Raw genomic sequence first — 21,088 nt, 5'->3', positions numbered from 1 at the left:
TTTCAGTATTTATGTATGTATGTTTTGTTTTTAAACACAAAACTTTTTCAGACCATCTGATTTGTGTTTGATTCATTTTCTTTTATGGGACATTTTTTCTTTTTTTAAAGAAACGATAAAGAAAACTCCAAGCTACTCAACACCCTTTAGGTTGCTTAGGAGGTCACGAATCTCCAGAAAAACCAGAAGTAATTTCCCCATTCAGTCTGCTGTCTCATTCCATTACACTTACATACTCATTAATATAATTTTTTTAGAGGAAAATTCTTAAATCTGAAGTCTTTACAACTATGTAAAACTAATTTCAAATTTTTTACTTAAATCCCTGCATCACTCCCTCACATTTGATGGTTAATCTGTATTTTTAAATTAGATATCACCAGTAGTGCATAGAAGTGATAAATTTTTATGTCTAATTAATATCCATAATTTCCAGAAGTTGAGAGACCATAAAGTGGGTAAATGCCAGCTGCAAATACAAGAACTGTTACAAGTATAAACATCTGTAAAAAGCTTTTACAAGGAGAAGTCTTTTTTTTTCATTTACACACACACACTTTACAAGAAGTCTTTTATTTACACACACACACACACACAGAACTAGCAGCCTAAATTTAATAACTTCATCCTTCTTACAAAAATAAAGAATGAAACTCACCAACTTATTGGAGGAGAGAGATCAGAGACACAAAGGATAGCTGAAAGATGGCTTGCTTTCCAGCAAGCATGAAAACTATTTTCTTGAATACTTTTAAAGCTCATAGTACTGTGTAAACAAGACAAGGAACATGCCCAAGAAAGGGAGTTCTCTGGGCTTCTCAGTACAGGGGACCTTAACCTAATGGGCTAGAAAAAGAGAAAGGGAGGTTGAATTCCTTCCTTACAGCCAGACCCTGCAACACAGGTTCCAAGGGTCTAAGCGCCCCCTGCCCTGGCTGATGCTCCCCGACTCCACCTCAACAGGACCCTAAGCCCACCGCACAGTTGAGCTGGACCAAGCTGAGGAGTTGCTGGAGCAGCAGCTGGAGCTGAACCAGGCCCTGCTGTAAGGGCAGGAGGGGGTCAGGGCTGAAGCTCTGGTGCTCAAGGTCCAGAAGCTGAAGAAAGAGATAAAGAGGCACAGATAGAGTCTGGGAGGAGACACCAAAGCTTCCCACCAGTGCCCACAGCACGCTCTATCCCTGGAAATACTGGGAACCAACCCCCAGGAGCCCCGGGATCAGAAACATCTGTCTCTTTCAGGCCAGATAAAGCAGAAGAGACCCCCACACAGGGCCAGCAATTGGTAGGTAGTAGGGGAGCCAGGACTCTGCAGTCTTAGTCCCATTGCCCCTGACCTCGCAGCAGGGCACCCAGGCCTTACAGTTTACCCTGGACCATGCCATAAAATAACCTCACCCCAAATACAATAAAACAAGAGAGCACCCACACATTGAAAAATAATAATAAAATAAATAAGACAAGGAACATGAAGGATTCTGCCACTGGCAGAAGAAACTGATCTAGGCTGCAACATGAACCACGTAATCATACAGGAGAGACAAGATATTGGCCTGACCAAGATGCCAGCTGATATCAAGAGTCTTGAAGACATGAAGACAATCAAGAAAGATAAATAGCTGCTTGGCAGAAAATTAGGTCAGACTACAGAAGTCAGCTCCCTAACACTGTTTCCACCAATTGAGAAATAAAGTAGCTATGCACTAACAAACTCAAAACAAGACTTGACCGAGACCCAGAAAAAGAGCCATGAGGAGGGGAAAGTAGAAAACAGTCAGCAAGTGTAAAGCCTCTAACTGTTGAATGAGGTCCATCCCTGGAGGCTAGGTGAGCCTGGATGTAAACAGCCAATGAGGCAAAACTGGCTCAAGAGGTAAGTCACCTGGGCATCCCAGTGGAACATCCACCTGTCAAAGGAAAACTCAGACAACAGCATTTAGGAAAGGAGTTTACTTGCAAAGAAGGCTGCAGGTGTTTGAGAACTTAAGATTTTAGGAGTGTTCCCATCAATTCCCAAAACTGATAAAAATGGCTCAGTAAGCCTAAACTGTACCAAAAATATGGCATATGTTGACCACAATTTTCTGAGAAAGAAATTCCATAAAGGAATTCCGTTACGTGCCAGGCAGAGGGTGCCTAAATAAACTGCCCTCAATAAAACCCCAGGCACCAAGTCTCGAAAGAGCTTCCCTGGTTGGCAACATTTTACAGGTGTTGTCACAACTCCTTGCTGTGGGAGTTAAGTTGCATCTTGTGTGACTCTACTGGGAGAGAACAGTTGGCAGCTGGAGCCTTGTTCCCCCAGACTTCGTCCATGCACTTTTTTTTGCTCTTGTTCTATATCCTTTTGCCATAATAAATCTTAGCTGTATGACTATATGCTGAGTTTTGTAAGTCCTCCTAGTCAATCACCAAGGGGAAAACTCCTAATACATAGTTTTATTGTTTCATTTCACTCTTGATGATATGTAAAAGATCATGTTTACCAATTTAAAATATCATCTTTAACACACATCTCACACACTCCATTGGTAAACCCATGGGTTAAGTTTCATTTTCACTCAGCTACTGCAAGTTTTCCTAAATCAAACATATTACCTGTCATTACATATATGGGTCAATGTCTAGCACAAATATTTTATAAACTAAACTGTATGGCATTTCCTTCTTCCCCTTACATTTTTGAGTTACTATTCTTCTGGTCACATGAGCAAAATCTGTGGAAGTATCTTTCCCGCTTCTCATGAGATGTGCTCTATTATTCCTCACTGAAGTCATTACTCTGGTATTCAGAGCCAAATTTTACTCTTTAATATTTGCTATATAATCAGTTGTTAACTTTCCATCTTCACCCTTTTTCCATCTTTCCCTTTTCTTCCAAAGATTGAACTTTCCATTAAAATGGCAGGCAAGAAAAAAATCTTTGTGCTCCAAATCCACTGGGTTTTCTGTCCAGTTTACATTCCCTAACTAAAGACACTTCACCTTTTTTTCTCTCCTACTAAAGATTTTCCAAACTACATTCCGTGAGAACATCATCCTCAAGCTGCTCATGACAAAAGATTCTGAGGTTAAGTTTAGGAAATTAGGTAAGCAAAGTTCAACAGGTTTCTTATAGAACATCTCAGAATTTTTGATATAATCATTTGAATTATGAAGGAATATTTTTGCTTTTTGGTTCATATACAGATAGTCCTGTATACGTTACATAAAAGTATAAAACTTTCCCCTCAGGAACATCTTATAGGGAACAATATTTTACCACATGCATTTTAAGAAATATTATGCCAATCCCTGATGGGCTAGAAGTTATCACATCTGATGCCTTAGAAGTCTATTGAAACAGCTCCAAGAAGGATGCAAATATTATGACCAATCTACTTTTAGAAAGGAAAAAGTCTAAAATATTAGTCAAAATATGAGTTTAAAATGAGATCAAATAAAATGGATTACTAATTATGAATCTTTTCAACTGTGGGAAAAATATTTTATAATTTTATATGAGGAGGAAGTATAAAGTTTCTTTAACACTGTGGTGTAAATTATTTGCCCCATAAAAGAAAAAGCTAAATTCAGTCCATTTAAGTCAGTAATCACTCAAGCACTCATCTACCAACCTGGAACTTGAATTGATTGATATCTAAAAGAAAAGAAAATACAAACAGACCTAAAAATAAGACTACTGAACAAGCATCTTAAAAGTAACAAAAATACATTACTACTAAATGAACTCAACAAAAATGTTTGTTAATACTTTATTAGTATTTTCTAATGGACAGAACGCAAACCAAATAAATTTTTTAATCCTTTTAGTTGAATAAAAATAACTGACATTCTGATTGTTGTTTCTTTGTTAAAGAAGGAAAGTATTGATAGAACAGTTAGGCACACAGTTGACACTTACTGTACAATGATATGCACACATTATCTTTTAACAAGTATAATCCTAAAATGTGCTCTTTACATTTTTTCCCTTGTAATACAGGAGCCATGCTCCTATAAGCAAAATTTACTACTAATAAAAGAATTTTCCAAGGAGTGACAAAAAAGACTTTTAAAACAAGTCCTTAAATAAAAGGATGCAGCAACAACGGAATGTAAGTTGTTGGATTAAGAAGACAGTTTAAGCTACATCTCAAAAAATTAAAAATTCATTTCTTACAATTACTCAAATACACATGCATTAAATGAAAATATTGCACAAAATTAAAATTTTAGATTGAGAAATTTATATTATTCTTAATTTTTATAAAAATTGGTACACTTTCTGGTAGCATTTAACTGTTTGATTTTTTTCCCCAAATACCAGCAGCACAAACTTAAAATGAACAAACTGAAATACTCAAGAAAGTTTTTAATGTTTTCTTTTAAAAAAAATTAAGGCTAACCAAGTGCATCCATTGGTCAATGGCACAATTGATTTCAGCAACTATTTGGAATATCCTAATTATAGGAAATGCCCATCTAAGTGATATATTTAAATAATACAATCAATTTTTTAAGGTGAATAAACTATGATGGTTTCTAAATAGTTTAAACGTTACCTGAAAAATCAGAAAACACAAAGAATGATTAATTTAGAAAGTTCTTGCCTAAAGGCACCACTGACTTAAAAAACATTCAAAATCAAATAAGAGAAGACATAAAGCCTCTTCACGTATATATTCATATATGCAATAAATGCATTAAATGTAGTAACTTTATTAAACATAGTACACTGTACTTGACTTATGGTTAAATATTTTACACACAGCTTGACCAAGTCATTCAAAAAGTTATCTCTAATTTTAGCACGACCACAGCTCTTTCTGATGTAAAACACAGATGTGCATAGAGAAGATGCACCACCATTTACAAAGACTATCATTTGACATTTTCTGCTTCTGAAATATAAACTCTTTTAAACAAAAATTACTTTAAAAATCTATTTACTCAAATAGTTTTTGGTATGATTGCAGTTATCTTGTAGGGCTCTATTTTGAAAATTTACAGTATTACATGACCTTTCTTTCCCTGGTTGATGGCCAGTGCTCCTCACATTATATAGAAATGCTCTTTCACATGTACACGCTAGGCTCTTACATGAATCATTCCGTATACTCTTAGATTTATTCATGTCAAAAATATACTTGAAATGGGCAGGGGCATATATGAAAATCATTGCACTTATGGCCATGCTGATGCTTCCCACAGACATGTTTCACACATCTTCACTTTTAAAGCCTAGGGCTCAGGGAGGGGCCAAGGCAGGGAGACACCCTGAGAAGAAGAAATACTATTTCTTCCACCAGAGCCACTAAGGATCTCTTCTCACTTGCAAGTTGCAATGAAAGGGATTTCATTTTATGTAATTCTGAAGACATGCAACATATGCTGAATATATGCATACTATAAGTATACACAACAGCATTATTAATAAATATGATTATTATAAAGCTTTAAAGGAAGGCTTTATTCTGTTAATAGGCCTCACTTTGAAAGTAGGATCTAAGTGAAAACAAGACAGTAATATCTTGTTCCAATCTTAAAGCTCCCAAATAACTGGGATACCAATACTCTGTCCCTTTATCTTAAGCACCCAGACTTTCTTTTAATACCAGGATCTTGGCTCAGTGGTCTGATAAGTAGCTTCACTATTTTAAGGTTTTAGTGTTAATTATTTTTAAAACAAAAAAAGCTGACACACCCAAACCCTTAGACAATGAAAATATTTAAAACTACGCAGAAATCCTGCATAGAAGGGATATGAAGACTTCTAAGATGGATAAAATGGACAGTGAGAAAATTATAGGAAATACAGAAGCTCCAAAACTAGAGAAAGTATTTTATTTTATTGGTATAAAATTAATTTATGGGTTTAAAGGTATACACTGAGGGGTTTTGCCTACTAGCTTTATTTTGTAGAATTTTACATTATGTGAAATATAAATAAAAGCATATTTTAAAAAATATTATAGTTCTTTTTTCATTTATTTTCATATATGTACACTGTCATAGAATTAGGAATTTGTATGTTTACTATGACTAATAAGCTCATTAATCATTTAATTTGCTATTTCTGCAGTTACCTAAGGCATGTCTAGATCACATAATTAAAAATTATCATATGGTAACTTTCCAGACTACTATTTAAATTTCCATATTTTTAGAAGGACAAAATGTATTTGGCAGTTCTTCCAATAAATTATATCTTCTGTATAATCAGTAATCTGTTAAAGATAAAACTAATAATTTTGAAATTTAAATGAGAGCCACCACATGCTTCTTTTTTGCACAAAGAATGCCAAAAGGAAACACAAAACTGAGTACCATAAGAGCATAACACAGCCCTTAAAGCACACATAAGAATAAAAATTGTTGTATACCAATGAATAACAAATCCAATCAAATTCTGTGTTTGATTGGTTTTATTTGATACTCAGCTTTATTTTATATCACAAAACTGTAATTCAGGTATAAGGTTATTTCACACTTTAAGGGCATTCTGTCTCTTTCCCCAGACCTGAAAGAGATGTTTCAAGGATCATTCACCTGGCTAATTCACAATATATCAAAATGCTGACACAGACCTACAAAATCATTATGCCAAATTCCTCCAAATCATACATTGCACAGTCTCCAACCGTTAAACAAATTAGCCAATTTATCTCTGAACCATTGTTTTGTGCTTTCCTTAGCTTTCATATATACACTCTGGCATTTTGTCATTGCTGGAGAATGCTGATTAGTTCGAAATGGAAGAAACCAACGCCATTCTTGCTTGAGATGGGGGCAGTTTTCTCTCAATGTTGCAAAATATGCACCAAATCATTTAAGACACAGAAATCTCTCTTGTTAATGGTGGATTATAGATGAGAATGAGAAGAACCACAGACTTATGGATGTATTAATAATCTATTTTGAGACACTAAAAGACTGGTGCAGACACAACAGTATTTGAGTTAAGCCCCAGAAGATCTGTCCATACCATTAGTCCTGGACAAAATGAACACCAGCTTCATAGAGTGGAGTGTCACCTTTTCTGTAAAGAAGGCGCTTGCGTAGTTTGAAGTTTCTGTTTATATTTCTGCATCTGCTTTGACCGTGAATGCAGTTTGTTGAAAAGTTCACGGAATTTATACTGTGGAAATAAGGTTTCTAAAAAGCCTTCCAAGAAGACATAAACCATTCTCCTATTTAATTGGTTATGCTGAAACATTTCAAAAACACGAAGAATACCTTTCCGTGTTGTCTCAGCCCCAATAATGTGCTTCAGTTCATCTAAATGAAGTGGGGGAAAATACACACAATTACTCAAAGGAAACACAAGGCCTAAACTCTTAAATGCTCTTAAATTAAGGTACACAGCAGAGTAACTGATAAACAGTAGGTAACCAGTTAATGCATTTCAGCTATGTACTACAGCTGAAGCTTAATATGCATCTTCGCATGCATGCATCTATTTACCCACTTATGCAAAAGCTACTGGGAGAGAATATAGCACAGGTGTAAAAGATAAAAAAAAGTCTCAAAGATCCCAAACTATGATTACAAACGTGTCCCTTAATACCCATGTGATACTTACCCACCACCCTGACTCTTTCCTCATCTGAAAAGGAGAATTTATAATAACAAACATCCTTATAACTATAAGGATTTATAAGTCTTTAAAGAGATAATGTGAAAAGTGATCTGTAAACTTTGTAATATTATACAAATATTCTTAGTACACCTAATGAACAGTAACAAATGCTATAAAGAAACAAACTAATCCATGATGGTGAATAAAGTTTCATTGGAACACAGGAAAAAAAAAAACCCCTAATCCCTGATCTACAAAAACCCCTGACATAGTAACCATGCCATAAAAATGCTAAAAGTGTAAGAATATTTGTAGTGGAGAGACTTCCAGATGTGGTAACAAAGAAAAGTTCCCTTTAAGAAAGTGACAGGTAAAGGAGACTTTCTACTTGGGCAGGATTTTGATAGGTGCAATGAGATGAAGGATTAGCCTTGGTGAAATGGACATGAATGAGCGAATAAGCAGTAACTAAAATAACAAAGCATGTTCAAGAAATGGGGATAGTACAAGTTTGGTTGAATTTTATTTAAATTCAAAGTGAAGAAAGTGAAGAAAATAGAAAACTGATGGTGTTGTGACTAAGAGTGAGCAAATTTGGCATTTATTCATAAATAACACCAAGTTACTACAGAGATTTGATTATGAGACCAACATGTATGATTATTAATTATTCATATTCATAATTATTCATAATATTGATAATATAAATATCATTTTGCTGCTTTGGAAAGAAACATACAATTCCCAAAAAGTCTTTATCTAACTAGGGGTACCAAATAATTTATAGCAAAAATTTTGAGAATTTACTAAAAAATAGGCAAGGATTATGTATATATAAATTCATATACTTTTATATGTACCCTCACTTCCTTCAAATCTTCACACCACTGTCATCTTCTCAGTGAGGCCTGCCCTGGCCACCCCATCTAAAACTGCAACCCATCCGACACTACCTATTCCATTTTCCTGCAGTATCTTTCTCTTTAGTACTTACCACTTATCTAACATACTACATTCCATTTATTTGTTTTGTGTGTTTTTTAGTCCCTCTATTTCTATTGGATAGTAATCTCCAAGAAGGCAAATATAAGTGCAAAGAACAGCATCTGGCACATAATAACTTTCAATAAATATTTGGTGAATAAAGATTTCTTCCAGCTGGATAACTGAGTCAGTCTATATAGCACAATCAAGTTTACTATAATAGTATATTAAATAATATCCTAAGCAATTGTTTCTTATTTTTCTAAAATGTTATTTCTATAATTTGCTTTTTTACCAACAAATGAAACAGTATATAGGTAAGAATTAAAATCATGTGGCAAATTTTTAATTTAATTGACGGAAGACAAAGCTGGTCATTAAAATTTATGGAGAAAAGAGAGTTCTGAATTATAACAAAATTAGAGAAAAAATAAGTATTGTGTGATATTAAATAATGCACAAATATGTCTGTTCATTCTCTACATCCAGAATTAAAATACAGAGAAAAGACATGTCGGCATTTTCAAAGATATTCATTAACAAGTGGCAAAACAACCATCACCACCTCCCAGCCACATTAAATTGCTTTTCACATTATATAACTTCTCTGATTGAAAGAAGAAAAACGAGAAAAAGTAAATCTAACGTAGTGAGATAGCTGTACCCTAATGAAGTAACTAAAATCAGACCAACAAAATGCTACTAAGTATATTTTGTTTGGGATTATATATTAATAAAGATTAATAATCAGCCAATCAGTTGTTTCTATGTAGATGGAGTTTTTGAAATAATTTGTTTTCCTAAGTAGAACAAATATTCTTCCTGAAAAATTCATACCTTATATTTTATTAGCCCATTCACCTGTCATGTATTTTATTTAACTTAACTCCCAATATGTTTCAAGGCAGCAAAGCAAATGGTTAAAAGCATAAGCTTTCACATCACTTAAAGCCGAGTCAGAATACCAACTGTTGTTTAGTAGCTATAAACACTGGATAGATTATTTAACCTCTCTGAGCTTCTGTTTCCTCACATACAAAGTGGTGATGTTAACAGTCCTTAGCTTTACAGTAGGGTTATGAGGACTGATTAAGAACATATGAGAAATGCCTAGCACAGTGCCTGATATGTATTAAGTCATCAAAAGGTAGTTGTTATAATCAAAAGGCAGTTACACTGGCATGATGAATGCTAAAAATTCAGAAGAATGACAAATTATAGAGATTTTTAACTACACATGCCCACTCACCTGGCATAATTGCAAGTAATTTCGTTTTTCCTGCTACTCTTGTTCTCATTCGAATACTTTTATCTCTGCATGGAACAGTCTCTGCTAAAATGCCATTTGGCCAAAATGCATCTCTATTTGAGAAGATTAAATAAATTTTGTAAACATTTTCATTTTCTAATGATACAAGTTGATAAAATTATTTCAAATTTCTACAGAAAATACAAATGCGAAGAGAAACAAAAAGTTTCTGAAATTTTATTAATATATAGCTTTAATGATATTCAACAAAGACCAAGTGTAGGGTTCAATTTTTGGGGTTCAAAAAAAAACAAACACAAGAAAAAATAACAGATAAATTATGCACCAATGCAGTTCATAAACACTAATGAAGACAGCAAAATGGGATACGTAGATGACTATATCACAGCCATTTAAACTCAAAGTGGGCATCCGCTGATGGAACATCTCATCCAAATGCAACCCTACAATATCTTGAATTTCAATGCCTTAGAGTTTAACACCTATCTCCTTCAGTTATGCCATCCCACTCCTCTTATAATTAAGCCTACATAAGACTAAATTCCAAGCCCACAACTTACAGATGGATTGACTTTCACACGTAAAACAACCCATTCTCCTTAACTTTCAGTGGGCTTTACTCCTGTTCCCCAACTCTTGGTCTGAAGGCAGGGATGAGCACAAAAACTAACCTTTCATCTGGGAATTTGGTGTGAGGGTCAGACTCCCCAGAGCAGCTGTTCTTAACTTTACACATTAGAAGCACCTGAGAGCTTTATAGGCTCTTAATGTACAGGCCTTTCACTGGATTAAGTCAGACTCCCTGGACATGGGATCCAGGCATTAGTAATTTTTAAAGTTCTACAGGTGATTTCAATGAACAGCCAATGCTGAGAATCACCACTCCAGAGGAACATCATTTACCCACCTGAAATAAAATAAACATGCCAGGGCAGGTTGTCCAAGTTGTGGAAACAGTATGGTACAGTGGGAAGAAACTTAGCTTCAGATTAGAGAAACCAGATTCCCCACTTTGTAGCCTGAGAGCCTATTCAACTTCTCTAATCCTCAATTTACTTCTAACAAAATAGAGACAAAATATCTACCTCATAAAATGGCATAAAATCAGAAAGCATACATAAAATACCGTGCACAGTGCCAAGAACTTAGTTAGTGTTCAATACTGATAGTTCCCTTCTTGCTTCCTTTCCTTCCTTTCCAAATACGTGATGCCATGAATTTTTACGCATTGCTTATCTTCATTTTTAGAAAAGAGGTTTATTTCTCTACTAGCTGTACTTTCCTCAAGGGACTGCATCTTATCTCAGCAATGGGCTGAGTGCTAGGCCCAGAGGAGGGACTCAGTATTTTTTGTATATGAAGTAGAGTATCTACTTAATTTTTGTTCCTTGTATAGGTTCCAATATTTAATAAAAAATTAAAACATAGCCAAAGAGACTTACTTAAAAAGTTCCATTTAAAATGAAGGTTAGCAAATACAACTGAGAAAAACTAATCCCCAAAACTAGATATTTGATTATACGACCGTAACATTTTTAGGTGAATATTTCAATTATCTTACAGCCACTGTATTGTGATAAAAATGTAGCCTATCATTTGAAAGATCTTTCTTCTATACTTTTCCTATTCTGGTTTTAAAGAAACAAAGATCAATAGGTTCATGAGACAAACGTTTAGTATAATTCTTAGAAGTCTTTTTGCTTATCAATGATAACTAAACCAACTTTATGTCCAGGAAGGAAACAAAAGCAATGAAAGTTAATTAGTGATAACAATGCTAAACTCTGTACTACCTGAAAGAAGTGACTGTGTCTTAAGATATACCTGAAACGTTTCACTGAGTCGGCTACTTGTTCAGGTGAAGTCATCCAATCAACATGGTCAACTATTTTTCTGAAAGTAAAGAAATGTAAATGAGTAAGGTTAAATTTTTAGAAGGTGAAAAAAATAAATATGACTTTCATAGAGCAAGCAACTTAATTTGGATGTAAATTATCCCTGAGAGCAACAGACTGCTTTAACGATGTTCTTAGAAGACCCAGAGAAAAAAATTCTCTTACAAAGGTTGAGCAATCTACTTCCAGAAGTAAAAGTTTAATAGCTAAGTAAAATCAGATTAGAAGCGAGGAGGAAAAGAGTGGTACCTATTAATAGTATCACCATATGTAGCTCTAATAAGCTGTTGAAGTAGGTTTTTGATATTCCTTCGCAACCACTGATTTCTTTCTTTTAAGTCGAATACTTCATCCATGAGAAGCAGCATTACTCTAAGCGGAATATTGTCATCCACCTGACAAAATATGGGAAGAAATAAGAATAAGTTTGAGTTAGCTATCTACTATGAATGGTTACTTTTGTTGCTTTTACTAAATGACTGGTATTTCACAAGTCAGAGAACAAGTTACATTTTAGCCTTCATAACTTGACATTAAATTCTAATGTAAAAAAATATTTCTAGCAGTCATTCTGACAGAATACAGAACTTCATAGTCCCACAATAATGAATACATTTTAAGGCTATAGTTTAACATTTTCAAGGCAAAGTAGATTCATGAAGGTCCTAGGAAAAGATGAGTTGGTTCTTACTATTGGTAGAGACTGTATGAATTTGATAAGGCAAATGCTAGACCCTTTGTCTATTTTCTAATGCATCTTTTTCACAAGAATAAGATATTCTCAACATCTCCATATATTTAATAGAACAAAACACAAACTATATAGAATAATGTATTTTGCTTAGTTAGTAAATTGTATGTATTTATGTACTTTCAGGAAAAAGATGCTGAAGTTCAATCCAGCACACAACTAAATTCACATTACAAAAGGCATAGTTTACTAAATTACTAGAATTTTCTTTTAGTTTTTAACAAATAAAAGTCAGTACAGTTTTATTATGGGAGTATACAATCAGTAAGGTAAGAAGGAAGATGATCGGAATGCTCTGATGCGAAAAAATACGTATAAAATAAAAAGCAGGTACAGATTTAGTACCACATACAATTGTTAGTAATTTTATAATTCTTTCATCACTGAGAAACTGTTTCCAATTATTTCCTCATCAACACTGTAATTTAAATACTGGCAAGAAAGCATGAGTTACACAGTTTTCACTGTCATGTTGTAAACATTTCCTTAGTGCACCTTCCATTTCAAAAACTGAAATCAAATAGCTTAATCAAAACCAGTGGGGAGAAGGAGACCCATTTCATCACTGAGACAGAATAAATTCTTCCATATTCTCTGATCAAGTATATTCCTACGAGTTTGATGTCATATGAAAATCTAATAAATAGCTAAACTGTAAAAACCACATACCAAAAGGTACAATGTTATGGATATTATGCCATCAATAAACTTAATAACACATCTTAAAATAATCTTGAAAAAGCAAATAAAAATATTATTTTTGTTTAAGACAGTTGATTATAAACAAATTGAATTGGAAACGGAAAGGAGATAATTACAACCTTAAAATAAATCTGCCTAATAGAACAGAATAAAACAGATCCAAACATATACGGTAACCTGATTTGTGATAAGGGAGAAACAGTACAGTGGGGAAAAGATGGCCCTTTCAGTAAATGGTGTTTGGATCAACTGGACCCATACCTCAATTCATAAACAAAAATCAATCCCAGATGAATTGCAAACCTAAATGTTGTTACAGTAAAACAAAAAAGGTTTTTAAAGAAAATTCTAGGACATGTCTGTGACCCTGTAATAGGCACAGATTACATATATAGCACAAGAAAGAAACTAGAGAGTAGAAGACAATGTATTACATATATCCGACAAAGAACTCACATTCAGATTACATAAAGCACTCCTACTAATCAAAAGAACTAAGACAGCTAAGCCAATAGAAAAATGACAAAAGGTCTTGACAGACGCATAAGACAGAACATTCAAATGGCCAATAAACATATGAAAAGGTGTTCAACATTTCAACAGTTATAAAAACGCAAATTCACATGAAATACAACAACCAGATTGGCTAAAATTAGAAAGACAAAATACTGAGTATTGGCAGGATGTAGAACACTGCAACTCTCATGTACTGCTGATAGCAATGTAAACGGTACAAATAATTTGAAAAAGTACTTGGCAGTATCTACTAAAACTGAACTTATATATATATATCCTGATACAGCAATTTCATTCCTAAGTATAGATCCAACAGAAACAAGTACAGACGTGTATGAATGTTCACAGAAATACTATTCATGATACAACAAATAGATTGTACTATATTCACAAAATGGAATACTATAAAGCCACAAGAACGAAGAAACTACAATCACACAAAACATCATGGAAGAACACCACAATGTTAAGCAAAAAAGCCAGACTTCATGGAACACATACATTACAGTTTCATATACACAAAGTATAAAAGCAGAGTAGAAGTTAGGATAGTGATGGTCCCTGGTGGAGGAGAAGGTCCTAACAGGAACAGAGGATGAGGGGCTATTCTGGAGTAGTGGTTATGTTGTTTTCTGATTAGAGTGCTAATTACATGGGCATGTTCAGTTTGTAAGAATTCTTCAAGCTTAACACTCACAATATGTGCACATTAATGATACATATACATATTACACTTCATTAAAAAGTTAAAAAGACATGCCAAGTATGACTTAAACTAAATACTACCAAGAATAAAATTAACTCACATTATCATCAAGTTGAGCCGAAACTCGGCGATGTTCAGGGTCTGAATCAGTCTTAGGAATTAAAGGAGGCACCTAAAACCAAAACCAAACCCACAAAGTAAACACACTAAAGCAGACAGTGAAAGAACACAACACAATAATAAACCTAAATGAGTATCAGCATTTGATCTGACTTTTGGTACAATATATAAGCCAAATTTAACAATCTAAAATTTGGACCCAAATACAAAGAGTAATTATTCCATTACTAAAAGGGTTTTCTCCTTTACAAAATAAATGACTTTTGAGTTAGAAAGAAAAATTAGTCAGTCAAACTCCCATATTTTTTAGAAGAATTCAAAGCCATGAAAGGTTAAATGACTTGAAAGCCAAAAAGTCATGCATCGCATAACGACGTTTTGTTCAACAATACCAGAGTGGTACCATAAGACTGTAACACTATATTTTTACTGCATTTTTTCTGTGTAGATATATTTAGATACACAAATGTGTACCATTGTGTTGAAATGCCTATAGTATTCAGTACAGTAGCATGCTGTACAGGTTAGTAGCCTAGGAGCAATAGGCAATACTATATAGCCTAAGTGAGAAGTAGGTTTGCGGAACTTACACATACCATCTAGGTTTGTGTAAGTTCGTTCTATGATGTTCCCAGATGATGAAATCGCCCAATGACACATTTATCAGAACATATCCCTGTTGTTAAGTGATGTACGACTGTAGTTAGTAGTACTGCCAGGGAACAGAGCTCCAATCGACTTTCTTTTTGCCATGAAGAGCTTTTGATATAGTATGTTAATATGTTTAAGCAATTAACAAAATGTTAGATGGAAAGGACAGAAAGATCAGTATTGGCTGAAAATCATTTTGTCAGCACAGGAAGGATTGTCAAGACCATCTCAAGTTACTGGTGACGACAAAGAGGCCTAGAAAAGTTCAGTGACTTTTGTACAAATTCATATGAGTAATGAACAGCAGAAGTGGGATTGAACAATACTGATTTCAGTGTTAGTATACTTCCTCGCAAATAGAAATAAAAATGAGGCATCAGAGAAAGTACGAGAATTAACAGAAAAGTATGACTCACACAATTTTAGGAGTGGCCCTTAGATTAAAGAATACCTATGTTTTCATACATTTCCCTTACATTCAAGCATAATCTATCCACTACAAAATTCTAATAGCTATATGTTTTATAGCCTTGATTACAACTTCAAGTAACTATGTCAAAATGATTTTTAAAATGTTAATTAGGAATTCAACAAACTATAGTCTAGTATCTTTATGTGTTAATGTAATTTAAAAAAAAAATCTCCCTGGGAAATTCTTCTATGACACGCAGAGGTCAATACCCACTAATGTATGAGCCCAGAGACTGATGGTAATGATGAACTTTTCTTCTCTTTGATCTGGTAATCATTCTATCATGTAAATCAGGAGAAATAAGACTTTATGCTTCCTGAGTGAATACTAGTATAACTCATTTGCACAACAGAATTTATTTGTTTGCTACTAAATTTAATAGTACTTTATGATAAAAATGGCATAATGAAATAGAACAAGATAAAGAAAGTTAACTTTACTAATTTTAAGCTTTGGTTTTAAATGAATTTTAAAATCCTACCACAGCAGAGACTAACAAGTAAGTGGATTTTATAATACTCATTTCTGATAAGAATTTTTCTCTTTAGTTTTTTATTCTTTATGAGACTATGTGTCTAGCAACATTTGGAAAAGAAATAAGGTTAAGGGAATAAGGTAAATCCAACCAGAATTCAATACTTCTTAGTTGACTTAAAAATAGTTTGCTTTGGACATTACTGAAAATGTCTTCTTACCTTAAAAAATGATTGCTTTATGTCTTGACCTAATCTTTCTGACATTTTGCCCATGTTGTCTGACATTTTAGTCATTCCCTCTGCCAAGCTATCAGGAAGGGATTTAACTGCATTTGAAACATTCCTCATAGAATTGCGAAGCGGATTTACAAAAGTGTCCATCTAAAGGGAAAAAAGATATTATACCATGATTTTATTGTACCAGAGTTGTTACCCAAATGACAAGCCTTGGAAAATATAGAGTGCAACACTGGAAAGATGCAATAATTTTCTGGTTTATATTATGTCGTTACATTTTAAAAGTACAGAAATGTTGTCTTCAGTGTGTCTTAAAAATGTATTTTCGGCTGGGCACAGTGGCTCATGCCTATAATCGCAGCACTTTGGCAGACTGTAGCGGGAGGATCACTTGAATCCAGGAGTTTGAGACCAGCCTGGGCAACACAGTGAGACTCCATCTCTACAAAAAAAAAAAAAAAAAAAAAAGCCAGGCATGTTGGAACATGCCTGTGGTCCGAGCTACTGGGGAAGGTGAGGCAAGAGTATGGCTTGATCTCAGGAGTTCAAGGCTGCAGTGAGCCGTGATCATGTCACTATACTCCACAAACTCCAGCCTGGGCAAAAGTGAGACCCTTGTCACAAAAAACAAAAGCATTTTCACATACACATATATGCTTTGAAAATTTGACAGATGAGGTTATTCTTAGAATATCAATATAAGCTTTGGCTGCCTCTTTATTAAAGAAATTTTGAATAAAAAAACTTTTCCATTCAAAATTGTAAAAGAAAAAAAAATGTTTTCCAAAACAGAAACTGATGCAACGAGAATTAGCCACTATATACTTCTGGCACAGGTCAAAGCAACAATTAGGTATTCTGAGTAGATACTGAACAGAAAACAGGTAAAATAAATAGAAAACTGAAATAACTAATATTTAAGATTTTTTAAAAAGTAATTTTAGAATACATTATATGTGCAATTAAAATCTACAGAGGAAATTTAAAGTTCACTACAAAGAAGGAAAAGAGACGTTGCAAATCAGACATGTAAATCTTATCTGAGCAAGGTGGAATTACAAAAACTGTAAAAGGAAATATGACCAGAGATATAAAAAGGAATCAAAAATCTTCAGAGTGTCAGAAAGCAAAAATGGTATTATGGCCATAAAATGTAAAATAATTTCAATTAATAAAGAGACATCTAAAGAAACCAGACTAGAGATGCAGATGAGACTGAGAGATTTTTAACAAAAATAAAGAAATCAAAGAAAAGACACAAAACCAGTCATACAAAACTACAGAAATATTTTCAAAAAAAAAAAAAAAAAAGGTTAAACATCATAAAAGCTACCAGGAAAAACAAATTATGTTCCATGCAAAAAGAAAAAAATGAGTAACAGTAACAAAACTGAATCTCACTGCTTAGGAATCATAGCAACATTAATAGATAACAAGAAGACAAAACTCCTTCACTCTAATTATATTTTCATGGCTTTCATCAAGAAAAACTAGAAAAGATAAAATGAGTATTAATAAGAAGTGAATTTCAAGATAACTGCACAAGGGCTGAGAGTTTTGGTTGGTTACTCCCTGGCTTAAGCTCAGCCACTAGCACCGCAGACATGCTTGACGGAACATCCACCCCTAGAAGGGACACTGTCAGAGTACAACCAAGAGTAAAATCAAAGGACAGAAACTGGCTTGAATAAGGATTTGAAAAACACGACCACTGGTGGAGAGAAATACAAAGACAAAAAGATGAAGTTAATTCTCACGTGTGGCTAATGATTCTTGTGTGTGCGTGTGTGTGTGCGTGTGTGTGTGCGCGCACGTGCACACTGTGGCCTTTTCTTTTAAATGGTAATAACATATAAATAAGCTAAGTCATGAGAACATAGCGTAGAATTCTAAAGCAAGATAAGCATTAAGCATGACAATACAACATTTAAAATGTGCAGCTTGGGAAAAAACTGCCACCTTGCTAACAAGTTAAAATGTTCACAGAAGAAATAGCATTTCAGAAGCATAAAAGGCATGAATTTCTATTTAATCCCCAACCCGAGTTTATAAATGACATCCTTAAAAATATTTTAGAAATTCATACATCTTACACTTCACAGCAGAAACTTGAGTTTACCTACTATGCATTGGTTAAATGAATACTATCTCATATGCTTACCCAGGCATGAGGCTATACTACCATTGATACTCTAAGAGAAACTAAATCTATATAATCTATAAAATGAATTTCCCAATAATTAAAAATAGTTGTCTATGTAGTATCCCAGAAGTACAGAAGCATTTTTTTTCCCTAAAGGTAAAGCCCAAGCATTTGTAGTAGGAGGGAAGTGGGGTAAGAAGAACGAAAAACCTCTAAAAGCGACTCTGTTGCTTAACCATGAAAGAGGCAGAATTTCATAGGCATAAAAGCAAAGTCCATCATTGTATGAAAACATTTCCAAAAACAAGATTTGTTTTAAAGTAGATTCTTAGAAAAAGAGAAAAACTTTCAGATGATCATGCACAGGAGATTATGGATTGCCAGCATAAGTGTACACTTAGCTGTCCTTACACAGATGCTGTATATTCAGTCAATTACCACCCCGGCTGAGTTATATGTAATGTCAACAACATATACAATGGTATTTTAACTTAAACTTAATCTTTAATTATAGTTTAAAATGCCTTCACCATGATACAAAACTGAATAGAAAGATACTGTGTACAAAGGAGGAAGGCTACTTGTCAGTTAGTCTTTCTAAAAATTGTTTCACAGGTTTTCTAAAGCTACGATACATTGTGTGACCAAGTTAATGTGTTACAAATATTATTTCTCAAGTTCTGAATGGCCACTGATAAAATGTTCGCAGATGATTTACTTTAATAGCTATTTAATTTCCAGTGAAATAAAAAAAATTGAACTATCATTTAGTCAAAAAGGAAATAAAGCTGGAAACCACAAATTCTTAATATGCATAAAAATTATTCTGACATTCTAAAGAGGTCAGCATGATCTTGGTTATCACCAATATGGTTTTTGAAAAACGTGTGCTATGGTGGATTTCCAGAAATTAATCAGAAGGACAGATAGACTCCATTATTAATTTTAAAAAAAAAGTGAATGGCTGGCAAGATGGCCAAATAGGAACAGCTCCAGTCTGCAGCTCCCAGCGAGATCAACGCAGAAGGTGGGTGACTTCTCCATTTCCAACTGAGGTACCCAGTTCATCTCACTGGGACTGGTTAGACAGTGGGTGCAGTCCACAGAGGGCGAGCTGAAGCAGGGTGGGGAGTCACCTCACGCGGGAAGTGCAAGGGGTCGGGGAACTCCCTCCCCCAGCCAAGGGAAGCCATGAAGGACTGTGCCTTGAGGAACAGTGATTTTTGGTCCAGATACTACGCTTTTCCCAATCTTTGCAACCCACAGACCAGCAGATTCCCTCCTGTACCTACGCCACCAGGGGCCTGGGTTTCAAGCACAAAACAGGGCAGCAGTTTGGGCAGACACCAAGCTAACTGCAGGAGTCTTTTTCATACCCCAGTGGTACCTGGAACGCCACCCAGACAGAACTGTTCACTCCCCTGGAAAGAGGGCTGAAACCAGGGAGTCAAGTCGTCTAGCTCAGCAGATCCCACCCCCATGGAGCCCAGCAAGCTATAAGATCCACTAGCTTGAAATTCTTGCTGCCAGCACAGCAGTCTGAAGTCAACCTGGGACACTCGAGCTTGATGGGGGGAGGGGCGTCCACCATTACTAAGGCTTGAGGAGGTGGTTTTCTCCTTATAGTGTAAACAAAGCCACAAGGAAGGTCAAACTGGGCGGAGCCCACCACAACTCAGCAAAGCCACTGTAGCCAGACTGCTTCACTAGATTCCTCCTCTCTGGGCAGGGTATCTCTGAAAGGCAGCAACCCCAGACAGGGGCTTATAGATAAAACTCCAATCTCCCTGGGACAGAGCATGTGGGGAAAGGTGCAGTTGTGGGCACAGCTTCAGCAGGCTTAAACGTTCCTGCCTGCCTGCTCTGAAGACTGGCAGATCTCCCAGCACAGCTGGGAGCTCTACTAAGGGACAGACTGCCTCCTCACGTGGGTCCCTGACCCCTATGCCTCCTGCCTGGGAGACATCTCCCATCAGGGATCAACAGACACCTCATACAGGAGAGCTCCAGCTGGCATGTGGAGAGTGCCCCTCTGGGATGAAGCATCCACAGGAAGGAACAGGCAGCAATCTTGGCGCTCTGCAGCCTCTGCTGGTGATACTCGGGCAAACAGGGTCTGAAGTGGACCTCTAGCAAACTCCAGCAAACTTGCCACAGAGAGGCCTGATTGTTAGAAGGAAAACTAACAAACAGAAAGGAACAGCATCAACATCAACAAAAAGGACGTGCAGACAGAAACCCATCTGAAGGTCAGCAACATCAAAGACCAAAGGTAGATAAATCCACGAAGAAGAGGAAAAACCAGTGCAAAAAGGCTGAAAATTCCAAAACCAAAAGGCGTCTTCTCCTCCAAAGGATCACAAGTCCTCACTAGCAAAGGAACAAAACTGGATGGAGAATGAGTTTGACAAATTGATAGAAGTAAGCTTCAGAAGGTAAGTAAAACTCCTCTGACCTAAAGGAGCATATTCTAACCCAATGCGAGGAAGCTAAGAACTTTGAAAAAAGGATAGCTGAATTGCTAACTACAATAACCAATGTAGAGAAGATCATAAATAACCTGACGGAGCTGAAAAACACAGCACAAGAACTTTGTGAAGCATA

The 21,088-nt window shown here is 35.2% G+C and overlaps 1 protein-coding gene across 17 annotated transcripts in view; it reads right to left on the bottom strand.

Moving 5' to 3' along the window:
* SNX13 (sorting nexin 13) overlaps window positions 1-21,088 on the bottom strand; it is a 181,696-nt gene that overhangs the window by 26,070 nt on the left and 134,538 nt on the right. For 8 of the 17 annotated variants that reach the window (XM_074035383.1, XM_074035385.1, XM_074035386.1 and 5 more), the window contains 6 exons: window positions 16,324-16,485; window positions 14,486-14,557; window positions 11,960-12,105; window positions 11,640-11,708; window positions 9,795-9,907; window positions 3,742-7,260 (listed from right to left, as the gene is read on the bottom strand). In XM_074035383.1, coding sequence (XP_073891484.1) covers window positions 7,013-7,260; window positions 9,795-9,907; window positions 11,640-11,708; window positions 11,960-12,105; window positions 14,486-14,557; window positions 16,324-16,485 — 810 coding nt within the window. In that variant the 3' untranslated portion in view covers window positions 3,742-7,012. Of the gene's footprint in view, window positions 1-3,741; window positions 7,261-9,794; window positions 9,908-11,608; window positions 11,709-11,959; window positions 12,106-14,485; window positions 14,558-16,323; window positions 16,486-21,088 lie in introns of those variants that run through there. The other 9 variants (XM_065542244.2, XM_074035382.1, XM_065542243.2 and 6 more) reach the window with 3 other exon arrangements.

The sequence above is a fragment of the Macaca fascicularis genome, chromosome 3 (assembly GCF_037993035.2).
Source record: "Macaca fascicularis isolate 582-1 chromosome 3, T2T-MFA8v1.1".
NCBI lineage: Eukaryota > Metazoa > Chordata > Mammalia > Primates > Cercopithecidae > Macaca > Macaca fascicularis.
Note: the sequence above shows the minus strand (reverse complement) of the source record. Positions and strands in the feature narration are given on the sequence as shown.